The sequence below is a fragment of the Crocodylus siamensis genome, chromosome 1 (assembly GCF_052110815.1).
Source record: "Crocodylus siamensis isolate JL-2025a chromosome 1, ASM5211081v1, whole genome shotgun sequence".
NCBI classification, from domain to species: Eukaryota; Metazoa; Chordata; order Crocodylia; family Crocodylidae; genus Crocodylus; species Crocodylus siamensis.
In genome coordinates, this window is record NC_143395.1 from 201,823,724 (window position 1) to 201,844,380 (window position 20,657).

General features: G+C 48.1%; 1 protein-coding gene across 4 annotated transcripts in view; it reads right to left on the bottom strand.

The window, feature by feature from the left end:
• NINL (ninein like) overlaps positions 1 to 20,657 on the bottom strand; it is a 60,595-nt gene that overhangs the window by 25,857 nt on the left and 14,081 nt on the right. For all 4 annotated transcript variants that reach the window (XM_090052561.1, XM_090052578.1, XM_090052570.1 and 1 more), the window contains exons 2-7: positions 19,378 to 19,582; positions 13,588 to 13,684; positions 12,318 to 12,493; positions 8,693 to 8,759; positions 6,820 to 7,010; positions 1,462 to 1,614 (exon numbers count right to left, since the gene is read on the bottom strand). In XM_090052561.1, coding sequence (XP_089908687.1) covers positions 1,462 to 1,614; positions 6,820 to 7,010; positions 8,693 to 8,759; positions 12,318 to 12,493; positions 13,588 to 13,684; positions 19,378 to 19,560 — 867 coding nt within the window. In that variant the 5' untranslated portion in view covers positions 19,561 to 19,582. The remainder of the gene's footprint in view (positions 1 to 1,461; positions 1,615 to 6,819; positions 7,011 to 8,692; positions 8,760 to 12,317; positions 12,494 to 13,587; positions 13,685 to 19,377; positions 19,583 to 20,657) is intronic.

The following is a 20,657-nucleotide window of genomic DNA, read 5'->3' on the forward strand; positions in this document are numbered from 1 at the left end:
ACTCCTGAGGCTGATCAAACTCAAAGCAGTTTAATCCAAAGGGCCCAGTGTTGATCCCTATAAAGCCACTGCAGAGCAGACAGCTTGCGAAGGAGCACACCAAGGCACCTTGTGGAACTCTGGTGGTTTCTCCTGGGATCCTGAGCCAAAACTGCCCTCGCTATTGTGCTGTGGGCCAGACAGTCATCTCCATTCTGGCTGCACTCTACTGCAGTTAATTTGCAAGCACCCTGGGGCCAAAAAGCACCACACATTAAATGTTTACTGCCAGAAAGGAAACTTCTATGGAACTAATTTTCAAGCACTGCAGAGGAGACCTGTTTATCAACACAAGGACAGAGCTGTCAGGAGTCCTGAAGATGATGTCAAAATTAGAACAGTTACTCCTATCTCCAGGGATATGGCATTTCCCTTCTCTTTCTCTCTCTGATGAGCTGGGAAGCAGCTGGCTGACGCTCAGCAGAGAAGTATGTAACCCAAAGCCATGTCTTTCCTTCACCCTTAAGTGCCAAGAAGGGAAGCACCTCCCCATAACAGCAGGCAAAGTCTGGATTGCAGCACATTTGGGAGGGAAAGGTGAAAAGGATCCCAGAGGCTCCTGGCAGCAGTAGGAGGAAGGTAGAAATGACCCTGGCAGAAAAATAGTTGCTGTTGTTTAAATCAACTAAATCTTGCTCAGAAGCACAGAACACAAGTTGCAGCCTGTCCACCCTTGCCCTGTGAAACACGATGCTCAGAATGAACTCTTTGCTCAGCCACACACGTCAAAGAACCTGCTTGAGACTAAATGAGAAACTGCATTAATAAAAGCTAACAGGCAAGGAAAGAGCTAGAGTGAACTGAAGACATGAAAAGCCAGATTCCTTTTACAGTGGTAAATCCAGTGGCATGCAAGGGGGAGGGGCTGCAGGAGACCCAGCATCTTTTTAACCAGGCTGCAACCACCCTATTCTATACAAGTAGGTAGAACTGAGACTGGAAAGGCCCTCTGAACCCTCCAGCCTAGACTGTGCCTGTGACCAGCAGGACAACCAAACTGCTAAGCATGAAGGCTGCAAAGTTACATATGCACCAGTGAGGCAAACACTGGGCTGTGGCCAGCTGGCACAAAGGCCAAGAGGTGGGGAAAATATGGAAGCAGCTTCCCCCTCTCCTTTAGGTCCAGCCCACCTAGACATACTCAACCCATCCACTGTCTGAAGGGAAATGAAGGGGGAGAGTCTATCACATTAAGGACATGGGAATCTTTCTGGGAGCACAAAGGGGTTGAAATGCCCCTAAAGAGGCCAGTTGCATCAGTTGATAGAATGGCTACGTGACAGTCCCACTTTCAGGCTTAGTGACAAACCCAAGGAAGGTCACAGGGGAGGGTAAGGCTGGAACACGCTGTCCTCCAGCTTGCCAATTCCAATGGATTGGCATCAAAGCCCTCAGCTCAGATGGTGATGGTGCCTGCCTCACCTGACAACGTGGCCACTGCCAGGGCTGCTTGACAGGAGTGGAGCAAACAGGAAGAGAAATGGGGCCACGGGTGAACAAGCCAAGCTGAAACTCCTTGAAGCTCACTCTGCCATCTCCATCCCTGTCCAGCTCCTTAAATAAATCTTCCAGCTCCTAAGGCAGAAGGGAAGAGATTATCATCAGACACCAGACCCATACAAGACAGATTCAGTAAATGAGAAGAGAACACCACTTTTTTTTTTTTTTTAAACTGTTCCCTTTTGTGTCACCTACAGACCTTACAAATAAGAATCATCATGGAATTAACTCTTTCCCTACCCCCACGACACAAATATCCCCTGCATGAAATTCAAGACACATGTATCAATAAAGAGGGTTGCATATAAAAGATAAGTTGTTCCTTTTATGGAAGAGCAAGAATAAAACCTGTTCCCTCCCCACTTCTCATTTCCCATCCCAGGAGCAAGCTTGCACAATCTTGTGGTGTTCAGTATCCATCTTCATTTTGGAAATGAGTTCAGTAGTGCAAAGCAAATACTTGATAAGGCTTAGGTTAGAACATAAAACTCTTGACTTCCAGTGCTGCCATGACAATAGTATGCGGCTTCGGCAGTGGTGTCTCGAGGCAGGCTTCGGCTTCCTGGACAATGACCCACACATTACAACGAGGGACATGCTCAGCTGGGATGGGCTTCACCTGTCCCCCAAAGGTAAGCGTGTGTTTTCTTCCAGGTTGGCGGATCTCCTCCGGCGGGCTTTAAACTAGGCTCGTCGGGGGGAGGGGAAGATGAGGGTGGGGGAGGCTGTGGACCACCAAACCAGGTGGCACCCACAAGGACAGCCCAGCCTGAAGAAAGAGAGCTTTGGGAACGTGAAAGGCAGGGGGTGGACAGCAATACGGCACAGGTAAGGAACGGGAAGGTTAGAGACAAAAAGCCCTTTAGGACTTGGAGCGAGGGGGTAGCAAAAGCACCAGTCACAGGGCTCAAGTGCCTATATACTAATGCTAGGAGCATGGGGAACAAGCAGGATGAACTAGCGCTCCTGGTTGCACTAAACGACTACGACTTAGTGGGGCTGACGGAAACCTGGTGGGATCCATCCCACGACTGGGCGGTACATATTGAGGGCTATAGATTGTACAGAAAGGACAGAGTGGGGAAAAGGGGGGGAGGGGTTGCGCTCTATGTTAAGGAGCAATATACATCAACCCTCATCAAGACAGAATCAAAGGATGAGGAAGTAGAAGGACTGTGGGTTAGGCTACATGGGGGGGCAAGGAGAAAAGGATTTGGTGGTAGGGGTCTGCTACAGACCCCCACATCAAGGGGAAGAAATAGATTTGGGGCTCCTGAGGCAACTCTCAGAGACCATAAAAGCTAAAGAGGCGGTGGTCATGGGGGACCTAAACTACCCGGACATCTGCTGGGAGACACAGACAGCAAAGTCCCACCGCTCACGCAGGTTTCTAACCTGTGTACAGGACCTCCACCTGACGCAGGAGGTACATGGTCCCACTAGGGGGAATGCCTTACTGGATCTGGTATTGGCAACGGGGGATGACATAGTAGGGGACCTACAGATCGGTAGCCATCTGGGGGACAGTGATCACCTAAAAGTACAATTCAACATAAGGCGTCGAGTGGGTAAGGTAACCAGTAGGGTGAACGTGCTGGACTTTAGGAAAGCTGATTTCAGCAAACTCAGGCGATTAGTGAAGGATGCACTGCAGAGTAGTAGTTTTGAAACGATGGGAGCCCAAGAAGGGTGGCTGTGCCTTAAGGAAGCTATCCTTCTCGCACAAAGCGAGACGATCCCCGTGCGAGGTAAAAGAGGGAAAGGGGCCAGGAGGCTTCCCTGGCTGACCAGAGAAATCCTGGGCAGACTAAGGGCCAAAAGGGGAGCACATAAAAAGTGGAAACAGGGAGAGATCACCAAAGAGGAATATACCTCTTCTGCTCGTGCTTGTAGGGAGGCAGTTAGACAGGCCAAAGCTACCATGGAGCTGAGGATGGCAACCCAAGTAAAAGACAATAAGAAATTGTTTTTTAGATATATAGGGAGTAAAAGGAAGGCCCAGGGAGGAATAGGACCCCTGCTAAATGGGCAGAAACAATTGGTGACGGACAGAGGGGACAAGGCTGAACTCCTCAACGAGTTCTTCGCCTCAGTGTTCCTAAGTGAGAGGCATGACAAGTCTCTCACTGGGAGTGTAGGGAGGCAGCAGCAAGGCACCAGACTTCCATGCGTGGACCCTGAGGTGGTGCAGGGTCACTTGGAGGAACTGGATGCCTTTAAGTCGGCAGGCCCGGATGAGCTCCATCCGAGGGTACTGAAGGCACTGGCCGACATCATTGCAGAGCCACTGGCGGGAATATTTGAACGCTCGTGGCGCACGGGTCAAGTCCCGGAGGACTGGAAAAGGGCCAATGTGGTTCCCATTTTCAAGAAGGGGAGGAAGGAGGACCCGGGTAACTATAGGCCAGTCAGTCTCACCTCCATCCTTGGCAAAATCTTTGAGAAAATTATCAAGGCTCACATTTGTGAGAGCCCGGCAGGACAAATTATGCTGAGGGGAAACCAGCACGGGTTCGTGGCAGGTAGATCGTGCCTGACCAATCTAGTCTCTTTTTATGACCAGGTCACAAAACGCCTCGACGCAGGAGGAGGGGTGGATGTCGTATACTTGGACTTCAGGAAGGCCTTTGACACGGTATCCCACCCCATACTGGTGAACAAGTTAAGGGGCTGTGACTTGGATGACTGCACAGTCCGGTGGGTGGAGAATTGGCTGGAGGGTCGCACCCAGAGAGTTGTGGTGGATGGGTCGGTTTCGACCTGGAAGAGTGTGGGCAGTGGGGTCCCGCAGGGCTCGGTGCTTGGACCGATACTCTTTAATGTCTTCATCAGCGACTTGGACGAGGGGGTGAAATGTACTCTGTCCAAGTTTGCAGATGACACTAAGCTATGGGGCGAAGTGGACACGCCGGAGGGCAGGGAACAGCTGCAAGCAGACCTGGACAGGTTAGACAAGTGGGCAGAAAACAACAGAATGCAGTTCAACAAGGAGAAATGCAAAGTGCTGCATCTAGGGAGGAAAAATGTCCAGCACACCTACAGCCTAGGAAATGACCTGCTGGGTGGCACGGAAGTGGAAAGGGATCTTGGAGTCCTAGTAGACTCCAAGATGAACATGAGTCGGCAGTGTGACGAAACCATCAGAAAAGCCAATGGCACTTTATCGTGCATCAGCAGATGCATGACAAATAGGTCCAAGGAGGTGATACTTCCCCTCTATCGGGCGCTGGTCAGACCGCAGCTGGAGCACTGCGTGCAATTCTGGGCGCCGCACTTCAAGAAAGATGCGGATAACCTGGAGAGGGTCCAGAGAAGGGCCACTCGTATGGTTAAGGGCCTGCAGGCCAAGCCCTATGAGGAGAGATTAGAGAAACTGGACCTTTTCAGCCTCCGCAAGAGAAGGTTGAGAGGCGACCTGGTGGCTGCCTATAAGTTCGTCAGGGGGGCACAGAAGGGAATTGGTGAGTATTTATTCACCAAGGCGCCCCCGGGGGTTACAAGAAATAATGGCCACAAGCTGGAGGAGAGCAGATTTAGATTAGATATTAGGAGGAACTTCTTCACAGTTCGAGCGGCCAAGGTCTGGAACGGGCTCCCAAGGGAGGTGGTGCTCTCCCCTACCCTGGGGGTATTCAAGAGAAGGTTGGATGTGTATCTAGCTGGGGTAATGTAGGCCCAGCACTCTTTCCTGCTTATGCAGGGGGTCGGACTCGATGATCTATTGAGGTCCCTTCCGACCCTAGCACCTATGAATCTATGAATCCTACATGCTGATGGAGCTGTTGAGATGGGATAATTGTGGGTCCACCCTATTGCCTACATCATACACATAGGAGTGAGGTTTTCTGATGATGACATGGTATAGTATGGGCTTCGCCAAGTTTCATGTGTATACAGAGGTTTATTCATGTGGACCTTAGTGTAGGATTGGGATTTCAAAGACCCCAAGGTGCAGTGTTCATTGGTTAATTCATCATTCCCTGTAGCTGGGGGGGGGGGGGGGGAAGGGGGGGGAGGGGGAGTAGTCAGTTAAGAGAAGACTAATCAGAAAGACTGAAAGGATTAGTATTGCATTTCATTGCCTGTATGAAAATCAAAACTGAATACACTAATTCAATACAGTTCAGATGGCTTAATTGCTTCCTACAGATTGAACCATGACAGACCAGATCCCCAGAGTCAGAACGGCTCTACAGAAACGAACAGAACATCAGCGGGGCAGAGTTGGCAAGGAAGAGGGGAGAAACATTCCGCTCACACCCCTTCCTTACCCGCGATGTGTCTAGGATTCACTTGGCTGGCAAGACCCTCCAGGAGCCAGGAGAACAGGACTGGGATCACCACTCATTCCCAGCCATACCAGAAAGACTCAGCACCTGGCCTAACCACAGTGGAGGCGCATACTGGTGTGACCACGATTCCTGGTTGGGAGCAGGGCTAGAGCCCCACACCAGCTCTTCTACTGGGCAGCTGGCCAGCTGATCGAAGCACAGTCATTCCCTTGGCAGGGATTACAAGCCCCAACTATGCAGCAGAAGAGGGTCCCAATTAGAAAAGAGAACCAGCAGGAAGCCTCAAGAAGTTCCCAGAACTGAGGCATGGCAGTGAGTGGACGACAGAGTGAGTGGAGCACAAGATGGATGAGGAGCAGCCAAGCTGCTCACCTTTTATTATACGCATTCAGGATGGACACTTGGATATTCCAAGAGCTGGATTTGGCACCTTTAGCTATGAGGCTGGGTGCAAATACGACTAAGATATTGATGTTAAACGCTTACAGACCCTTCCTAAGGGTCTGAGCCATAAAGAGTATACTACATCGGAGGTTTGAGGCAGGAGTGTAGGGGCTGGAGGGGCTCCCATTCAGGCCCCTAGGGCCCACTAACTGGTCCAGAGGATTACAGATGTATAAGGGACTGGAAGTCTCTGTTGGTTTTCCCTCCAGTGGATTAGGACTGTTCCTAGGCTGAACACCACCTCCTGTAAATTTTCCCATCAAAGTCGCGGTGGTCAGGAACAGCCTCACCTTGAGAGGAATACCCCAGTGCCACCTTGTTAAGATTCAGACTAGTCCAGGTCACCAAGAGATTCTTAGCCTACCCCAGGGGGACAGCAGTGACCTGGTAGCAATCACAATCATCACCAGCAGCAAAAGGAATCATACTAGTTTAGGACCAGCATCCACATCAGCTCAATATTGAAGGCTGCTTACTTTGACAGCGTGGCTTTTTCAACCATTTTGCTTCCTCGCTGTGTCTATTTCCAAGCCACACAACTTACCTCCTTCTCCAGCAATTTGAGTCCAATGTTTTCACAGACAATTGCAAGCTCATGTTTGTTGAGGTAGCCAGTGTCCCCTATGCCCAGTTCTTCCCAGATGTCCCGAACCTGATTCTCAGTCATGTCAAAGTAGGGACTGGATGTCTGCCTCAGGCTGTTGAAGAGGTCAGGGTTCCAGCTGCTCATTTGGCCTAAAAAGACAGGAAACACCAAGAGTTACACCACATAGCTTTCTCTGATGAGCGTAGGAGATCCACAAGAAAGAGCTCACACTTTGCTGAAAACAACAAGTCTTTCCTTCATCTTCAGCAGGATTGGGACAGGGTGTCGTTGTTAGGCCTTGGCCATTTTCAAGAGGCCTAGGCCAAGCTGCAGAAATGTTGTTAAGCAGAAAGTCCAAACCTTGTTTCTGAGCAAATGCAGTATGAACATTTGCAGATGTGACAACTTACTTGGTCAGCAAGTAAAGGAAGCCATTAAACACAATTAAACAAAGTGCAAGGCCTAAAAGAAGATGAGAAGACCATACATTAAATAATTCATATATTCAATATCATAGCTTTATCTTAAAGTAGTAGTAGTGGTGACTGATGTAACCAAATGCATTAGATGTTATTCTGCCCTAATAGATATAATTTTTGTTAAAATGCTTAGATAATTTGTAAAAACAAAAACAGCTAGTCAGAGAAGACCATAAAGTAAAGTTAAAGAAGAAACAGAAACAGCATCCCACAATAAGGAAGGAAAGGAAAGGAAATAAAGAAACCTTCCTTCTCTCTCAAGGATATATATCCCAACTAATTGACACCTTCCAAGACTACAAGAGATCTGGTTTAGTCCAGTTCTAAAAGTTTCAGTGAAACAAATTTAAATAAAGCCAAGCAAAGATCATTTATTAATATATTAAAGCCAGCCAGCCATAAATATTGGGCATAGGCTCGAGGGAAATTTGGAGAATTCAGCAAATTCAAGAAAACCTGCTGCCAATCTGCATGACACCCTCCACCCACCTCTTGAGTCTCCCCAGCCAGTATAAGTGAGAATCTATGTCCTGGTAATGCAGGTAGCCAGACAGACTTTGGGAAAAATGTTTGTTCTCATGTTTTAAGGTGCAAGCAAATAAAAGGTTCGGCTGTAGGCCCATTTCTGCCTCTTTCCTTAGTAGCCTACCCAGAAGATTACCTGTAATCTAGCTAACAGTGCTCAAAGCGTTGGGGCATTTTCAAACAAAGGGATTTTTAGGCAAAGAAAAGCTGGAACTGTTTCATTACGATACTGCAGTCCAAAAGTAAAGTTCTGTTCCTTTTTATGGAAAAAACTTTTTTTATAAATCTGAGAATTTCTTGACAGGGATTCTTAATATAACGTCTAAGAAATAACTTTTCTGATTCAACTTGGAAAGTGGCCAAAACATACACACACATTCCCCTGCCACAGATCATATATCAAATCAGAAGTGCAAAAGTTTTTGAAGGAGCTAGGGTGACAGGGGTGAAACTTTAGGAGTAGACTGACAAACGTAGCTACAGCATCACTTAGGGATTCAGAGCTCCCTAGCTGATCAGCATGTTAACCAATTAATCATCACATCAATTTTCAGAAGATTAATAAGGTAGCTGACAAGTGAACTGAAAAAATCTCAAAGCTTACTACATGCTCCACAACTGTGCCAATAAGCAGTATGCAAAAATGTTTTGCAAAACACTGCAAGAAGTAGCTCCATAAACATGTCCTTCAGAGAAACAGAAAGAAGTATCAGATCCACAGATGGCATAAACAAGTTACTACTGGCCCAAGCACGGGTCCAGACCATGAATTCCCAGCACCCTCCAAACACCAGGCAGCATTTCACACGACAGTGAGGGCTTCATACCTCGTGCCTCAAACATTTCGTTTTGGGGCTCTTTAGCACTTTCTGCTTCTTCATCCGATTTCAGGCTCTGCAAACAGAATGAATGAACAAATAATATTAAAAAGGGCTGACTTGGCTCAGAGGTGCTGAGCAACAGGCCTCTATGATCAGTCACTTCCACTAGTCCTTCTGACACCCACCATCACCACAGTACATGCCTTTACAGGGCCAGAACATTGGCAGTGCTTTCATCTCCCCTGCTTTTCGCCTGTGGTATGTTTCAGGACATTTGGAGGTTCGTTTTCAGAACATAACTGGCACATGAGGGGCTGGAGCAGATGTTTCTTCAGGACACTGAATAAAGAGCTGTCTATGAATGCAAAGAAGTGGACACGATGGCGCAAAAGGCCCCAGGCCATGCTGTGTTCCCAAGCTGGCCTTCAGCATAATTTGACCTCGCAGCCTCCTATCAGGGAGGGCAGAGCACTGTCTCCATTTCGGAAGCAGACAGTGCAGATGCACCTAACAACTAAACTATTCTCAAATATCACTGGTGGGGAATGAGTTCACAACTGACGTGGATCAGAGGTACTCACAAGCACAGTGCTCTACTGTTCCAGAGAGAACGGCCACCCTTCAGGCACTGAAGTGTTGTGGTTCCAACACAGGCGGATTAGGTGAGGATGGAGCACCCAGCCCAGCATGCTGCACAGTGGATGGGTAGGGTGGTAGGGCCAAGGAAAGGAGTGCTCACACCCATGCTTGGGGGTCCCAGAGAGTGGGAGACCTGAGACAGGGGGAGTTTTTGCTTTTCTAATTCCTCTTCTCTCCTAAACATGAATTCAGTAAAAACTTCAGTGGCCTGCAACTGACTGAAGAAGGCTGCAGTGTGCTTGTCTGACCTGGGTGGCACAGCAGGGAGAGCAGTAAGGAGAGAAGAGAGTGTTTGGACCCATACCTTTGGGTTCCCAGAGGCTGGAGAGGCATGAGAGACTACAGTGGTGTAGGGAGTGAGGACACAGCTAGTTGTTAGAAAGGTAGTTTTTATTGAACAAGCACAGCAAGAGAACTTGCTGATAAAAAGCACTGATAAAAGAAGAAGAAAAGGAGGCAGTAGAGTTCTGGCTGCATATCAGCACAGTTAGTTACAGCAGTGGGTGGGGAGGAAGGTAGGGGAAAGGAAGGATGCTGAATGGGATGCCTGGAGAGCTGAGTAGACTAGTATCAGGGAACACCTGGTGTCAACACAATGTTGAATTGGTGCCCTGTAAACCAGTTCAAAAGAGAATATCTGATTTTATATGTGCACTTTTGAACCATTCTAGGTAGCTTTACATAGGTTCAACAGGCTTGTATGGCTGCCCACTTCAGGCTTAAATCTTCATTTAAACCAACCTAAGGGTTACATGTATCTATACCCAGAGGCACTGAGGTCCAGAGCCTTGAAGATGTTTAGACACTTGGAGGCCACTATTACATGCCTAAGTTCATTTACATGCCTAAATGCAATTCTATTCCACCCTGCTCAAGTCCTCAAAAAACTGTTAATACAGAAAGAAGTGGGTGGATTCTTTTTTTCCTCACTGCATTTTTGTGACTCATCATTAAGGGTCCAACAACAGTGAGTCACAATGGATTACTGGATTTTCAGGGAGTCAAGCAGGGTGGAACAGAATTACACTAAAGCTAGGGGTACACCAGTAGAGATTTTGGGGGCTGATACTGATAGCCCATTCTTAAGGAGTCATATAGGCTGATACTGATACGATTTCTGATATAGCTGTGAGCAGCTAGTAAATCTGTTGTGCTGGATGGGGAGGGTGGAGGGAAGGGGCATGGGCAGGCAGATCAATGCGCCCCACAGTGAGGGAGAGAGGGGGCAGGGGCAAGCGCTAGCCAGCCAGCATGGGGCAGGGTACAGCTCTCACTGCTGTGCACACCCCAGGAGGGTGTGTGAGCCCTTGATCTGCGCAGGGCAGGGTGGGCAGGCTGCAGCTTCAGGCTAGAGCCAGGGCTGGGCTCGAGGCCAGGGTTACAGGAGGGGGCTGCAGCCACCCCAAAATTCTGCCACAGCCCCAGCTCAATGCCCCACCTCCACCCATACGCCAGGAAGAGCACCCCCCCAACCAACTTAACAGCTGCATGCAGCTCTCCATACTGCTGGGCTGTGCTCCGTGCTGCCTGCGTGCTGCACTGTGGCTGAACACATGCAGGGGCATTTATCGTCCAAATTAATCGGCTGCATTGGGTCAATTTCCAATGCAGCGAATTTTCTTTATATTGGTACCGATCCTATAATTGGACCGATGTATCGGTACACCTTTAACTATAGCACCTATGTTCACTTAGATTCCTCATTAGGTGGAAGAGAATCTGACCCCTAACTACCAGCAAATTCACCTAGGTTTATAAAAATCATAACACTAAAACAAGGAATAAAAACCCATATTATATATATATAAATAAAGTAAAAGGAAATGAAGACCAGAGCAACAAAAAGGCAAAACTGCCATCACAAAGGGGCAGCACAAGCTAAACAAAAGAACCAAGCCAAGGGCCTTGATGGTGCAGGCAGGGGAGGGAATGGAAGGGACAGGGACCCAGTCATGCACAGAGCAGACTTCAGTGATGAAGCCATGGAAATGAAACTCTGCTCTGAATCAGGGTGCCGCTCTGCCCTCTCAGCACTGGAGACATTAGCATTTGTTTTCTCTCCAAATAATTTTCTACCCAACTACAAGCCTGGTCTGTTGCTGTTTGCACAGTACTTTGACAGTGGCACACCACGTGAAATTTTTTTCCCCCCTAGTGCTCTGCTTACATTCTCTCTAAATATAGTTAGTTGGTTTGGCTTCTCGGCTCTTCTCTGGAGGTAGCATAAGCAACACCAACCTGTGCTTTCAACCTCAGGTGGAGAGAAACCAATTTAGTCTGGCAGGATCCCACTGAGATGCAAACACCATTGCAGCACGAACATCATGAAGAGTCCATGCCCCAAAGAGCTTACAATCTAAAAGGACAAAGACTGGCAAGAAGTCACAGGGGAAATAGACATGGGGAGAAGAAGTCATGTAAAATTTACCTGAGCCAGAAGCAGAGCCCAGGTCTCTAGAACCCCACTCCAATGCTTGTTACCTTCAACGGGCCTTGGCTCAGGAACACTGAGGGAGCCAGAAATGACCCCTAACTTCTCCTCATAAAAACTTCCACTCAGAAATGCTGCATGCCTCAGGGTAATATTTTGACATCCAACGTAATTGCCTTCTTTTGAATAAGCTGTGTTACAGGAAAAACATCTTCTAGTCTGAGCCAACTAACAGTCTGGGTATTTCTGTTATGCTGGAAGCTGTTAGGGGCAAGCACAACCCCTCCTTTCCACTCCAGTGGGGTCTGCTCCGGTGACCAAGTGGCACCTACATGAACTCTTTGCCTAGAAGCAGCTTCCAACATTCCAGCACTCAGCACTAGCAATTCTTGCTAACCCAAAACAGATCAAACTCCTCAAAGACCTCCATCAGCAGCCCCTGCTGAATTGGTCAGACCCTGAATGGGGCCTTTTGTTAAAGCATGGATTTCAGTAAAGCAAGGAGGTTCAGCAGAGTCTGAGCAGCTAATTGAGAATAGCCAGGGAATGAGTCACCCCTACCTCCACACTCTCCAGAGATGCAGAACGTCTCAGCTGACTTTTCCCATTAGCTTTGACTTGTGGCTCCTGTAAATACTTGGTGGTTTCCATCTCGGTGTCCTGGAGCTCTGGCCTTGTCCGACGGCCATACCACTTGGCTCCATTCACGTACTTAGGCTTGATTTCATCTGGGATAGCTAGGAGGGGAAAAATAAATCCAAGTCTGGGACAGGCAAATGTCTAGACAAAGCCCCTTTAAAATTCCATTTCTTCTTCGTTAATGAGATCTTGAAGCTTAGGCTAAAGGAAACACCACCAGCAGGAAATATGCAGGGGAAAAAAAAAAAAAAAAAAAGCAGTGCTCCTCCTCTTTCATTGTGGAACTACAGCATTACCCCCTGGCTTTCTTGGGGAAAAAAAAATAGCTTTCTATGAAGGACAGTCAACCACAACTCTAAAGAGGGACCCCTCCTCCCACCCCCAGTTAAGATTCTTACTTATGCCAGTAGAGAGAAATATTTTCCCTTGGTCAGTTTTCATTAAAGTGCAACAGTAGCCACAACCTTCGTGCAACAGTTGCATGAGTCAAGTTGTCTATGGGCACTGATCATAGGATTTCTGGCTTCTGAAGGCAGGAGTCCAGTGCCTGAGCTAGAGGAGTGGGGTCATTATTTTGCAAGCAGGAAACAAATTCATAAGCCTCTATCTGGTATGACCACCAAAAGCAGACAGAAAGTATACATCTGTCTATATGACTATGACACAATGTCATTTTCTAGACTCCACTAGTGTTTAGAAATTCTCTAGTGCTCAAAGGACTGATACAATCCTTGAGACCGGGAAGGACCACTGACATTTAACCCAAGGGAGAGTGAGGCACTGCATAAATGGAGCCATCTGCCCAGGGTCAAGCTAGGAAGACTGGAGTAGACCTGGAAAACAAATGCAGCTCTCCAGTACTCTAGCCTTTAATGTCTTTGTTCTCACAGCTCCCCCTTGCAAGGAAGGTCCATGCCAGTCTCCCCAGTTTTCAGGCAGAAGCCGAGACAAGGAGAGGATCAGTGACTGGCCTAAGGCCACACAAGGAGCCTGTGACAGCAGAAAAATCTAACAGGGTCTCTCATGCTTCAGGCTAATGCCTTAATGACTGAGCTAACTGTTTAGTCCACTTTGCCAGTTCATAGAGATATACTCTCCCATGCACCTAGGATCGGGCCCAGTGGCAGATGCAGGAAGCAAACCTGAATGGCTGGCAAGAGAGTCCCACCTTGGTGTCCATCTGCCTGCTCACCTGGTTCCAAGTAGCTACTCTCTTCATCGGAGATGCCCAGGTCAATATTGGAGGACAGCACTGTCACGAAGCCTTCTTTGAACTCTTCAAAGTTAACCTGGTGGGGACAGGAGAAACCACTCAGACTGTTGGAAGGAGAGCTTTGCCAGTGTGTAATTAGAAGTCTTACAAGCCCAGAGCCATTTTTCTGAGGGGAGGCTGTGGAGAAGCCACTGGAATCCACAGACGGAGAACTTGTGTGTACCTATGCATGTCTCTGTGTGCACACATGCATGAGGGCGGGCTGGGGGGGCACAGAGTGGAGAAAACACCTCAGTTGTCCAGCTATTGGTGTATTGGGAGCTTTTGAAAAAGTCTGATGCTAAAACACTAATGTTGTACTGCCTAGGACCTGTCTGTCTGGCCTCAAGCTACCCAAACCCAACTATTCTACTGCTTTCAGAGTCCCCCATAGGGATCCCTACTGTCACCACCTTAGAGACAAACTTCTGGAAGCATGTACACAGACCATTACTGCTGGTCTCTTAAGCTAATAGTGACTGATGTTAATATTAACATGATCCTACTACTGATGGTTTTGCAGCAGCACTGAATGAACACATCCAACTGCAATGAAATGCAAATGACAGGAGTACAGCTAGTTGCTGGGATGCAGAACTAAAGATTCAGCTCTCTCTAGCCCTCCCCCCCCCCAGAATTGTCAGGTTAGCTACATCTTCACAGTTTTTTTGTTGTTGTTTTTTGTTGGTGTTTTTTTTGTTTTTGTTGGTGTTTTTTTTTAAAGAAAAGGGGCATCTTATTAACATGAGGACATGCCTGGGCTCTCCCTTGATCTCCCTCCAGCAAGTGGACAGAGTTCAAATGCTCAAACAGTGCAATGGAGACAGAAGAGTCTTTTACATGCAGAGAGCAAGTGAATTGAGAGGCCAGCTATAAATTCCAGTCTAATGAAATACCACCACTATGAGTCTGTCTCCAGCCTTTTCTGCAGATAAGCATGTTTCCTTGAACTCACCAGCAAGGAACAGAATGTAACTAAAAGTTTTGTAATCACATAAAAAAAAATTTGGTTGCGGTTTCATCATTTAATTATCTATCCAGTTATTTCCTTTCCTCCCACAGTCTTCTCAACCATTAAATGAAGTCACTAGCATTCTGTATTTTCAGGGAGTGGAATATTAGCCAAAACTGAAATTAACTCTTCTCTTTACAATAATTTGAGAGATCATCTGGAAAACAGGAGAATTTTCACTGTCCAACCACTGAGGAGAGTTCAGAGCTGCAAGTTTTTAAATACATTGAAAGTTTGCCCCAAATGTACCAAAAGGCTCCTGAAGTCCTTTGGCCTATTTAAAATAGCATTCAATTGATTTATGATTCTGGACTGAAACCACAAGGAAATTTGTAACCTGACCTTCAGGCTTACTAGAAATAAGATAAACTCAGGGAACACAAATCCTGTAAAACCAAAACAAAGCTTGTACAAAGCCCTGCAAAACACAACTCTGACCCCACGCTGGTCATGAGGAGTTTGGGCCTGGGGTCCATTTAGATCCAGATTTCTCCCAGAATTTTGTTCCACTGTCACTGTGTTACCCAACTGTCTTTTGAACATGGGCTGGAGAAACTGCTATAGCCTACCCAGAACTACACAAAATGCAGTGAGTGCATGTGCATGTACACACATATTATTGCATGCCACCCAGCAACTTTGACAGGATCAGAACAGCACCCAGGGCAGGGGCCACAATGTTTGAGCTGTATGCCAATATACAACACAACCTGGAATTAGAAGATGTTGGAGTGCCAAGCCAGACAGCAAGGGAGCCAGGAGGGGCCCTATCCTTGTTGTGGCAGTGTAGCTCTGCCAACTTCCCGAAGGTTTGTGTGCAGCTGCTTCCAGAAACAAGCTGTGCCGGAGCTCCAGACCCCGGTGCAGCCACTTGTAGCCTTGTGGCTCCCTGCTGCAAGCGGCCTAGGCTCTGGGCAGGCCTTTGCTACGCACCACGGAGCCCGGACTGCTGACAGCAGGCAGCCGCAAGCCTGCAAGTGGCCATATCAGGATTCAGAGTCCCAGCCCGGCTGCCTGCACACCTCAGGGAGCATGGTAGGGAAGGGGGCAGAGTTGCCTTGTCCCAGGCCCCTTCCCTGCTGTGCACTTCGAGGCACACATGCAGCCACTGCTGGTCATGGAGCTGGGCCAGGGCTCCAGCCCTGGTGCTCTGGCTGTAGCCTCCCTGCCATATCTGGCTTGGGTTCCAGGCATCTGCTGCCTGCCAGGGAGCCTGGCCAGCTCACAGCAGGGCTTGCCGAGAAAACTGGCCTTGCGTGCCATGCTCTAGTATGCAAGCCAGGGGGTGCCCGCCCCTGGCCTAGGGTGAGGCTTCTGAGCCTTTCCCTTCTGTACAAAATGGAGGTGTTAATGGTGCAGTTAAGACTGCATTTGAAAAAAGATCTAGGAAGCAGTGCAGAAAAATGACTATTTATCTCTTCGGGTAGCCTTCTTTCACTGTGAAGGGACAGGCTGTGCCTTGAATTGTATGCCAAAGAAAACAGCTATACAGTCGTTTTTCAAGGCAGCATTTAAACACTGGTCTGTGGTAGTTTCTTCTCATTTGAAATGCACTCCATTGCCACAAACACCGAAAGGGAGAAGAATTTTGAGCAGATTGTGTGAAAAAAAATTTTTTTGTATACAAACAATTTTAAGGAAATGTTACAAAAACAAACATCATAATTGACCAGGTATATGTCCACCCCAGACAACACCCAAAACATTTCCCTTTGGAAACAGCCCTCTGTCTGAGGCTGTGTTTGTTTTGCATTGATCCACCCATACAAAATCCACCAATCTTTTGAGTCAGTCCTTCCCCCCCTCTCAAAAATATGGAACATGCTAAGGAAATTAGCAGCCAAAAGCTTTATGGCCAAACACGTTCTGGTTGCCTCCTCTTTCTCCAGCCTTTTCCAAGGACATTCCTGACTCCTAAGGTTTCAGTCTGCACCCCTCTTTCCAGCCTCCCCCACTCATCCCTCCTGGCACCTCCTCTCCCCACTTCAGCTCACACACTTCCTTGTGCCTGGCCTTTGCCTGGGGAAGCAATGTGCATCTCCTGGCAGGAGCCCCAGAGGACACAGGGAGCATTGCCAGGTGTCTGAGGGAGCCAGACTTTTGATTCAGTGAAGTCCCAGTGCCTCTGGATGCAGCTGCGGTGCAGAGTTCTCGATGGGCAGCAGGAACCACATGCCTTGCAATGCAGGGATAGACTTGTTTATCCTCATGGTGCACTGGGGTCATGGTGACAAAAGCAGAGCAGGCTTATGACCATTGGCAGAAGTGCATGTTGGGGAAGATTCTTCCTTTCACACCAGTGCATACAGATCTGTTTGTTCTGTCTCCATCTCCAAGTTCCAACTTTTGTACATCCCTAATTGAGCTAACAAGACACTACAGGGCTCAATTCAAAGCTGAAGTTGAGGAGCATTACTAACTGCAGTGGGTTTTGGAGCAAGCCCAAGGGAATGATTTCACATCTGCTGTGAACCAGTGGTTTAAATTCTTATGAGATTATTATAGGATTCTGAAGTTCTCTCCTCAGTACATCATAGAGCCAGGTGCTCTTGCAGGAAAACCCCTGCCATGGGGCAAGGGACAAGCTTAGAAGACCTATCCACCCCCACATAGATTCATAGATGTTAGGGTCAGAAGGGACCTCAATAGATCATTGAGTCTGACCCCCTGCATAGACAGGAAAGAGTGCTGGGTCCAGATGACCCCAGCCCGATGCCCATCCAACCTCCTCTTGAAGATCCCCAGGGTAGGGGGTATTTGCATTGGTTTAGTTACATTTGGTGCAAGCCCAAATCCCTGGGTAGACTCTCTTGTTTCAGTTTAAAGCATCTGGTTTTATTCAATCATTAATAGGTTTAAGCAAAGTTTCAGTTCAGGTCTGCTCTGTTGGGTGTAAACTGGGTGTTATGAATAAGCCTGTGCAATGTTCTGGACCTGGTTAAGGTCTACATTGCTTCTCAGCCTCTTGAAGGCTCAGATCAAGCATTGCATTGGTGAAACACTGCAAGCCCCAGTGCCCTACCACAACAACACCCAGAGCCCAACCCCAACAGGAAAAACAGCAGTGGATCCAAACTGAAGTGCCTGAAACTGCTGGGGTACTATGGGCCAAGGGCAACAAGGAGATGTGCACAGAAGGGTGGGAAACCCAGAGTGGACAGACTGGGAAAGTCCATCTTGCCTACTCCTGCATTCTACAGCAGAAAGTGCCAGACTCCCAGAAAGGTTTAGGACCCCTACAGCAGGCCAGTGCAAGATATTCTGCTTCCACAAGGATGAAACCGAAGTCCCAGATTAGAGACTGGCTGAAACCCTGAAGCCCAATCCCATCTTTCCCCTTCTAAAATCTGACCCTTACTCAGAGACCAGAAACCAGGGGACAAGCAGCAAAAAAAAAAAAAGAGGCACTAGATTTAAAGGAGAAAGAAAGAGTCAACTCTTTTTTCCACACAGGAGCACATCTAATTCCACACATGAGGTGCATAAGTGGATGTAGGCACTTAAGGATGATTCCATTTCACCCTGCTCCAAGTCCTTAAAAAAAACCATTAACAAACACAGGGTCTCTTGTCTTTGCTGCTTTTTGCAACTTGCTCTCAACTTTAAGAGGCGAGTGGACTGGTATAAGTGTTAAGGGCTCTTCAGGGACTTGAGCAGGCTGCAGGAGAATCATACTTAGGCACTGCATTGGTAGAAAAAGGTCCCCATGGGGCACTTGGCCAGCAGAGCTCACTATCACAAGACAGCTTGAAGGCCAAGAGCTCTGTGGGGCTCCAGAGCAGGACAGGACGGGATGTTTATACAGCTGACAGAAGCATCCAGGAGACACAACAGGAAAGAAGGATAATTTTCAGAAAGGCTGGAATCTTCACTTCCCCTAAGCCATCAAGTTCCAATTCAACAGAGTTTCCCAAGTGCAAGTCCTATACAGAGCCTAAAGGGGGAAGTCTATGTGTGTGTGTGGGGGGGGGGGGGGGGGGGGGGGGGCGGGGGGGAGGGAGCCCAGGCTCTCCTTCCTCTCCCCACCAGACAAAAAAAGTCCTGGGCTAAACAGATCCCAGATGCAATAGCTCACCAGGGAGGTGAGGGGTGGGGGGGCAAGGAGACAGGCAGAGATTCAGTTAAGTTCCAAAGTAAAGGGCAGAAAGCTCCTGTCTCTGGGGAGGTGGGGGGAAAGAGGTGGGGGTCCTGTGGAATCAAACTGTCCACACTCAGAGATGCAAACATTCAAAACACTGGGGTTGGGTGTCAAAAAAACCCCAGTAGCAGAACCTGCTGGAGCTGGCCGAGTTCCACACCCCCATCCCAGGTAGCCAAGCAACACGGCACAGGCGAGTGCTCAGCAGGAATCCTTCTCTTTAACACTTTCCTGGGCTAGGTGCTTGCAGTCCCCAAGGCACAAAGATTAGGGTGCTGCATTGGTGTAGATCCCTCAAACCAGCCAGGGCCTGACCGAGCCTGGTGCTTGGAAACAGCAAGTGAGTGACACGTGGTCAGCCTAGACATACTGCTCACATGTGTTGCAGGCTGCAGAAGGTTTCCTAAACTTCACTACCAAATACTCTTCAGCAGTTAGAGAATCATGGGGCCAGACCCACAGCGAGTGCAAGTCAGCACAGCTCCACTGAGGATCCAACTGGTGATCTCCAGCTACCTTGGGGTAGCACTTTTGCACTGTCCTAAAACTGATATTGATCCCTGCAGGCACAGCTGCTCACCCGGGCCAAGTGATCACTCCCCAGCAGGGTTTGCAGAAGTATTGGCAGCTGCCTCTCCAGATGAAGCTTGTGGCATAGCTCCGTCAGCTCCTCCTTGTCCAGGTAGCCGGTCCCAGTGGTATCACAGCTGTTATAGACCTCCTTCAGCTGGGACACATATTTGTTTTCCTCTTCCTCATCCATCCCATAGTATCCTGCCACCAATCTGAGAAGTCAGCAAGGAGAGAGAGGATTGAATAAGTCTTGGTACATAAAGCATTAAAAAAAAAAAAAAAAAGTTTGTTCCCCCTTCCCAGACAGACAATCTTAAAGCAAAATTAAGTCTCCCTCTCCCATCCATAAAAAACCCCTCAGAGATATAGCATATGATCTCTTGGTTTCCAGTGAGAGACCCAGGTTCACCAAGCCTTTCACTAAGAAACTACTTTCACCACCCCAACATGTTGACAGGCGTGACTCGGGCATACTAAATGAAACCAGCACTCAGACCACCTAGCCCAAACCTTTCTTCCATATACCTCCATCACCTTGACAGGGTACTGTGGAAGAGGACACTGAAAGCCCTGTGATTCTGCTCTTCACAGGCAGCAAGCCCTCACAGGATTCAGGGCCCCACATACACTGCAAAAAACTGGACCTATGGTTTTATAGCCAAAGCCCTGGTAAGTGGCAGCGCCCATTTCCTTGAACATCATGAAGGATCAAGATAATTTTTTGGCGCATTAGAAGCTCAGATTTCAGAATATGATTGTGCTGATTTCAGAGCATGATTCAGTGGCAGCCACACATACTTGGACCCCTCCGCACCTGAATACCCAGAAGAGGCAAGGTGGATGAACGATCCCGGAAACAAGTATTCTTGGTCCAACTTGTGTTGGGTGCATGTGCATGCTTCAGTGCCGGATAGTTCAGACACTCAGCGTATGAATATGAACCTACTAGTTTTCATATCACCAGCACACAAGCAAGTCCATCCTCCAGAGAAATATAGCCAAGGGGACTCCTACTCAGATCAGAGGTTGCACTTTTCAGACTGTGACTGCCTTGTGATACTTAGCACTACCTTGAAGTACCTCTCAGGAGCCACAGTCCAAGTTGTGGCCTCTCAGGTACAGAGTCACACACCTGTGTCTTGGCCTGATCCTGGCATTCTGGGATCTGAGGCCAGCCCCTGAAAAACCACATTTCCCATAGATGCTGCATTCATTCAGGATAACAAGCGCGAGACCAAATCAGACCCAGAGTCTTAATAGGGCCTCAGAAGGCTCAAAGCTGCCAAG